This window comes from Nelumbo lutea, chromosome 4, assembly GCF_056320005.1.
Source record: "Nelumbo lutea isolate HS-2025 chromosome 4, American lotus-T2T, whole genome shotgun sequence".
Lineage (NCBI taxonomy): Eukaryota > Viridiplantae > Streptophyta > Magnoliopsida > Proteales > Nelumbonaceae > Nelumbo > Nelumbo lutea.
The window spans coordinates 31,236,245-31,244,022 of record NC_142687.1 but is presented as its reverse complement, the minus strand read 5'-3'; the positions used below and the strand labels follow the sequence as shown (position 1 = coordinate 31,244,022).

The 7,778-nt window shown below is 35.7% G+C and overlaps 1 protein-coding gene across 1 annotated transcript; it reads right to left on the bottom strand.

Annotated features, from left to right (window-relative positions):
• Positions 1–1,956: 1,956 nt before the first annotated feature.
• Positions 1,957–3,937, bottom strand: LOC148854982 (Tetratricopeptide repeat (TPR)-like superfamily protein). The gene has a single exon (XM_088941216.1). It carries the CDS (start codon positions 3,562–3,564, stop codon positions 2,122–2,124), a length of 1,443 nt encoding a protein of 480 aa, XP_088797342.1. The 5' UTR covers positions 3,565–3,937; the 3' UTR covers positions 1,957–2,121.
• Positions 3,938–7,778: the final 3,841 nt, after the last annotated feature.

Below are 7,778 nucleotides of genomic sequence, written 5' to 3'. Positions count from 1 at the left end.
GTCAGTGGAGAAAGTGAGATGTTACACAAATATGATTCCTGCAATACTTAAGAAAAGGGGAGAGCCGGATGGAAATTTTTAGAATTAGACTAATATCAAAAGCTTCTTCAAAGTTTTCTTTTTTTTTTCAATCAACAACATGAAAATGAAATTAAAAAAAAAAAAAAAAAAAGGTTTACTTCTGTTAACTAAGGCCATTATGGCATTTTTCAGAATATGGAGTCAAGTATGAGAGAAACCAGTTAGTGAAAAAAATGCCAAAGGTTATGTGTATCCAGTGTACCCCTCCCAAAACCATCATAGGGTCTGGTCCTTTAGTATGATGTTGCAATGTTGTTTAGTTTTCAGTTCTTGGCTAAATCAACAATGTAGAATGTATTTCCTGATCATGGAAAATAAATTTCTAAGCTTCTAGAGGAACAAATGACCATCTTGAAACCGGTTGGCATTAATTTATGGACTGAGGTCCACAATCCTGAAACTACAATTTTTTTTCCCACATCATCTTTCCAAAATATTCATACTTTGTGTCATGAAAATTTGGAAGAATCGTCCGTTGTTATAGACTTTCAAATCAAATGCAAGTTTATGTGATTCTTGGAGTTAATTACCACTACTTTGATGAATAGGTCTTACCATGGATAAGTTCATCGTTCTTGGTGCTGATGGCAGTAATAGCAGGAGAAATGGAAGTAAAGCAAAGCATTTCAATGAGCACAAAATAACAAAAAAAGGTGCATTATAATAGTCTCACACAAAAAATAAGCAAACAAAAATTGTAATAGCATCCGCATTTTACATTCATGTATATACAAATTCCTTCTAAATTCATTTTAATTATTTTTTGAGAGAAGGTAAATTAAAGATTTGTATTAATGTATACTGTAAGCACAGATTACAAGTGTGTCAACAGATCAAACATGTACAGCGAAGAACTATACATTAGAATTCACAAAAAGATCCCCAAAAAATCATTTTAACAAATAACATTATTTTATTAAAAGTAATACAAGTGGTAGAAGGCAATAGCTTGGTAGACATGAAAAATAGGCAAGACAGGAGAGTGGATTTATAAAATTGATCTATCTGCATGACATAAAACTTGTGCTTTCCACCCATTTAATTTATTTCTCAACTTCTAAATAATATAATGAAAATCTTTTATTGATTATGAGAACAATAAAGTTGAAATAGGGAAAAACTATGAAGGCAAAAAATATTTGCTTCAAGCAGTAGCAACAAAATTGCTTCAACTCAGAGGTGCCATAAACAAAAGCTACTTGTTTGCAAGAGTGCTAATTGAATAAAACAAAAACAAACACAGCATATCCACATTATTCATCTTTATATGATGGATACTCTAATTGCAGTCATCTTTTGAACAGCTTAAACAAATAGAGATGCTTGCTTTTCATATGATTTGCATGGAGACTGGATCTGTTGAAGGGGGGGAAACGTAACAACCACGCCTACACCAACTGCCAATAAACATGTTGGCACAAGTCGGCATAACTCATATTGGACTTATTGTCTGAGGCTTGCTTTCAACACAACCGAGTTATATTGGTATGCCCATTAGTGACTAGCAAGTAAACCCATGAAAAGCATGGGTTGAATGGAGATTTGGTTAGGTTTGGACTGGCACATTTGGGTATGACATCAGGTTGGATGATTGGATCCATGACAGAGTCCATATTTATGGTTGGTCTTGAGTTTGGCCTTTAACCTGACCCAACCCATCTAATTTGTACCCCTTCTTTATTACTATTTGAGAGAGAGAGAGAGAGAGCTTTAGGAATGATGTTATTAGAGAAAGTAATAATGGAATTTATTAGAGAAAATCAAGAACTATGAGAGTGTTTATTGTGACTTGACTTCTTATATTTTTAATTCAATTTAAAAACAAATAACCACATGTGTGAGAAATGAGAAGAGAAAGAGTTGTTGTAGTTTATCTTTTGTATAAATGGTGTTTATTTGTAGTTTAGATAAAAAAAATGAAATCCAATATGTTCCAAATGCAGGAGTTTTTCCATTCCTCTAGAGACTTTGAAAGTTGAAACTCTACTCATACAAGCAAGGTCTCTTGTATTAAACAATATTTCCTTTCTCATGTCATCATTACCCTCGGATGCTTGCAACATGTAAAGCTAGCTCCCTTTGTCCAGATTTCTTAAGGAGTTCAACTATATCACCAATATAGGGGGCCTTTAATTGGACCTTCTTCTCTACCATTGCACCAACCAACTCTGTAGCTTCCACCAAATGACCTTCTTGACAAAGACCCATTAAAAGGATGGAATAAGTATCAGAATCAAGAGGAGATAAGTAATCTTTCTTTTCCATTTCATGATGGAAACCAAAACAATCCAAGGACCGCCCCAACAAACATAGTTCCTTCATCAAAGAGTTGCATGCCAATCCATCAGGCTTCAACCCACTTGCTAACATCCTCCTAAACACCTTCTCTGCTTCCACTATATTTTTAATCCGCAACAAAGACATCACAAGAGAACTATAGCCTGCGTCACAAGAAACACCACCTTCCACAATAATTTTATCAATCAGCTTATAAGCCTCTTCTATATGGCCTCCTTTGCAAAGTCCTGTAACCAATATACTGAGTGTAATGCGATTGGGATAACAGCCATGGGTTTTCATTCGATCAATAACCCCCATTGCCTCAATTGACCTACCATTCTCACAAAAACTCTGAATTACAGATGTGTAAGTGACAACATTTGGCAAGCAATCACCGCCGACCTTTTCCATCTCCTCCAACAACTCAAATGTTCTCTCCAGGTTTCCAATTTTACAAATGCCATCAAGCAATGCAGAATAAGCCACGACATTTGGAAAACAGCCATGACCACGCATTACCCTGAACAGACCACAGGCATCCTCCACCCGTTGTGCACTACAGAACCCCTTGATCATCTCAACATATGTGACCATATCTGGATAAATATCAACAAAAGCCATCTCATTCATTAGTTCCATTGCAACGTCCATGTCACACTTTTCACAGAAGAGCCGTATGACAATATTATAGCAAGCAGTATCGGGACGGCAATTGAACTCCCCCATCTTCCTCAATACCCTTAAAGCCTCCTCTGCAATATTAGCCTCTCTACAGAGATTCAAAATTACTTTAAATAACTTAACAGAAACAAAGGAACCTTCCTTTCTATAACACTCTAGTACATCATATAGGCTTTGCGACCTACCATGGATCTCGAACAATTCACAAGCTTTCCTATACATGAATGAGCTGTGTCTGTAATCCGATTGAAGACCAGCCCAGACAAAGAACCTAAGGCCCAAGGTAGGATGATCCACTGAACATCTCCGTAAGACATCTTCCACGCATGAAGAATCCAATTTTGCTCTAATTTTAACTAGGCTCCGCTCTAAGTTCAACCCAGGAGTATTACTTTGCAAGAGATTCCAGTAATTCTCTGCAGCCAAAGAACTGGCAAACGGACGAGCCTGGGCAACCAAAAATCTTGGATTTTTTAAATGGTATGAGATCAACAGACATCGACATATAGAACGGATCGCCATGAATTTGGGACGAATACTTACAGATTAGCTAAATGCTTGATCTATGTTATCTAACAGTTGTAGAAAATTGAAGCTTTTTACCTCAAAGTGTGTTCAAGACCTTGAAAATTCAACCATTTTTGGTTCGTCAGAGATATTCACAACTGCTTCAGAGACCCGCATTTCCAATATGCGCTTGACGCCGGTCCCGACGTCGTTTCGCCGGACGGAGATGGAAAAAGAAGATAGGGGAGAACTGATGCAGAGGAGAGAGATGGAGTGATAGACTAGCGTTTAGAGAGGGTGGGGAAGAATTTAGGAAAGGCGATTTTTTTCCAGAAATTCACGAAGGGTTTTTTCGTTTCATATTCCTCCAGGAAATTACAGTATCACACCCGGCCTCTTGCCTGTGCAGCCAGCGCGGGAGGTCAATCAAAAATATGGAAATCTCCCCTCAAGTTTCTGATAATGATAAAAAAATCCCTTAAAGTTTCATTTTATCAAAAAATCTCCCCTAAATTTTTGAAAAAGCCAACGCATACTTCCCTTCCATCACTAATCCGTATGAAAAATGTTTGACTGATGAATTCATTTTTTTAAAATATCCATTTTACCCTTTTATAAATGATTTTACATAAAATGTTACTAAAATAACCCTAAAATAAATTTTACCTTAGAACAACTCATTTACGATCCTCTTTGCTCTTCTTTCGATCTCTGACCCCTTAAACTTATCAGGGAGACAATATTTGTAATTCTGCTTTTCATTCACAAAATGGGACAATATCATCTGCAAATTAAAAGGCTTTATAAATCCTCGATAGACAACTCATAAAGGAGACTATAAGAGAGATGCATGAGAAGTATAATAACACAATGAAATTTAGGAATTTATGAACCTAAAAGGGATAATCCATAAATTTGATAGGATCTCAAGCTTCAAAATTAATTAATACAAGAGTTGTATGGTGGGAGTAAATTTAGGGAGTGAATAGGTGATTCTGCTAGCCAGACTGTTTGGATGTGAAGTAGGGGATTGTCCATTGCAATATTTGGGACTATCATTGGGCTGAAATCCAAATATAGATAGTTTTTTGGTATCTATTGACTGAAAATTTTACAAAAGGATTTTAGAAATGAAAAATAAACTACATTTCTTTGGGAGGTAAGATAACCCTGATAAAGTCAACTTTGGCAAACTTGCCAATGTACTTCCTATCTACCTATAGGATATCGATGAAAGTGTCAAACCAACTAGAGAAGATTATGAGAGACTTTCTTTAAGAACCAAGAGACATCAAAAGACCACCTAATGAAGTTGGGGTTGACAGTTGTGATTAACTTTGAAAAGTTATGCTTAAGTTGTATTAATGAAGTTACCATTTCCAATAAAAAACTAGCCCCAGCCCCTTGCCCTTTATGGTTATAAATGCATCATAGATCACACATTTGGAATATTATGTCAACCCAATTTCTTCAAACAAAATTACAAAATCCAGATGTTGGTGTATGATGCATGTGTACCTGATACAAAAATTGCTTCTATCATTGAATTAGAGTTGGGTATCTCATCCTATAAAGGTTTTGCCGGCCCAGGTCTTGGATTAGTAACCTTTGAAGGAGAGATTGAAAGAAAATCCTATTGCACATGAGCAAGAACAGGAGGAGTGGGTTGCCTAATATTATGTATCTTCCATCGTGTCATCATTCAATAAAGAACGTGGCTCCTCAGGGAGCTGCAACAATCTACGATCATCCAAAGAGAGTACTTCTTCCATTATAGATCTAGGGATTCCTAATCCACTATAAGGCCTTTATAAATTGACAAGCAATTTCATAGGTTGCAAGTATATTTTTCAATCATAATTTAGAAATATATGTATTATTTGGATATACAAGTATGACACTATGACCAAGTTCTAGATGGAGTTTGGATTGTTATTCTTGTTGAAAATTTAGAATTTTAGGGAATTTCTTACTGCATAAACATAAAATTGGAGCAAAAGAACAACTATATAACATCAGGATTTTCCTTAAGATATTTTTCTGGTGCAAAGTTCTTACTCTTGATTGAGATGGCCTCTTGTCAGTATACTAGATCAATCCACTTGGATGAGAAAAAGCAGGTTTTCATTTGAATGCAAGGTAGTCAAGATATGTCTAAAGTGAAACAATTATTTATGGACATAAATTTGCCCCCATATTTGTCTAATGTGTTTAATACTAAGCCTTGGTGGTTGCTATTGCATGAAACTTTCATGAAAGCTAGGTTTAGCAACTTTTTTTGTAACTTTATACATATGGAGGACAATATAACATGCAAGAACATAACGTTTTAAACTTTTCCCAAGTGTTAAGATTGTCACCTCCAACATCCATGAAACAAAAAGACAAAAGGGAGATGAAAGAAAAATTGACCTTTCTCTCTCTTCGCCGTGACTATCCGAAAAAGTCATCGGACCACCTAAGCTTATAAAACAGTTATAAGGCTAGCTATGTTGTACAAAACAAAATGTTAGGCAGTCAAAAAATAACATGGCCAAAAAATGAGTGTGGTAGAAGTGTATATGCTAAGATGGATGAATGGAAAAACTAGAGAGGATATGGTCAAATGAAGTTATTGGAAATAACATAGGAGTAACTCTAATAGGTGAAAAAATGAGAGAAAGTAGATTAAGATGGTTTGGTTTATGTACATAGAAGACCACCACCAACACCCGTAATAAGAAGTGACCACCGACCTGTCCCCGCCCCATAGACAAGATACCCTACCCGTCCTTGAAACCCCACTAAAACATGCACTATTCATTTGTAGGATCTGGTTAACAAATTTAACAATCATGTTACTAGCCAATTTCTTTTTCCTTCTTTTTTCTTTTTTGCTTTTACAAGTAGTCAATGTCTTACTTCAACAAGCTCATCTCAAGTTGGCTTTTAATGGAAGAATTATGTTCGGTTGTTTTCCAATCTGACCAACCCAAATAAGATTCAAATAGGACTACATTTTGTTGTAAACACAATTAAAAACATAAAAAAAAGAGTACTATATATCATCATTTATGAAACAATTCTACCCAATATATTTTTATAAAACATCCAAAGAAAAACACTATATATCTCCTCTAGAGTGTGCTTCTTTGTATGTGAGGCATGCCTATAGAGAATAAATACCTGTGACCTCCTTCAGAAGAAAATTCTGGGAAGACTTCACATTTCTCCTCATGTTTGTTGTTTGTGCCTGCAAGATGGAGAAATAGCTAACCACCTTATTATCCATTGTAAGTTCACTCAAAAGGTATAACTGCATTTCTTAAACCAAACAAATGTAGAGTATATTCAAGACTTTTTTCATCAGTGGCAAGGTTGTAGCCTAAGCAAAAGAGGCAAAGCCTACTAGCAAATGGTGTTACATGTAGTTACGTGGGGTGTCTAGGAAGAAAGAAACAAGCGAGTATTTGAAAACAAGGTTAGAACTCTAAATTGGTTACTTTCAGACATTACCTATCTCTATAACTTTTGGGCTACTAATTTGGAACCGTTCCAAGGTCTCTCAATCAATGACCTTAACATAAACTTATAAACTAATCATTTTCCTCCCTCATTTTACTCAAACTCCTTTACTCAGTGAATGAGGGTTGATGTTATATTTTGATGGGAGTGCTACAGGATCCAGGGTTTACAGTGAAACAATGGGTTTCAATGACTCAACTAAGATTAAAGTGTTGGTTGGTCTCACTAGAATCAGAATAGCTAAAAGTTTGGGTATTCAGAACCTTTTTCCATCGCAGGGGACTCAACAAATACCATCAAATGATTAAGGGACAAGGAATGGGGTCCTTGGAGGTTAAGCCATTATTTGGTAGAAGCAAGGGATTTCCCTAGACAATTAAATGCAAACACATTTTGGATCCTGAGGGAACTTAATCCTATTGTAGATGGCTTAGCTAAATTGGGTGTTTGCTTAAACAATATGTTCCCCTCTTCTATAATGCAGTTTTCTATTGCTTGCAGAAGTCAGAGAATGCAACTAGAGGGTGTGCACATGGGAAAGGAGGAATTTGAAGTGGAATGCTATTTTTGATATTAAACATAGAGATTGTATAGTGAAGACAGAGAAATAAATAATACAATAAAGTAGAATGGTTTTTCTTTCTATATTTAGCTTTGAAATATGAATTGAATTTAGCCCAGAATGTTCTTTTCTTTATTTTTGTGTTAGATTGGTTGCCCACAAT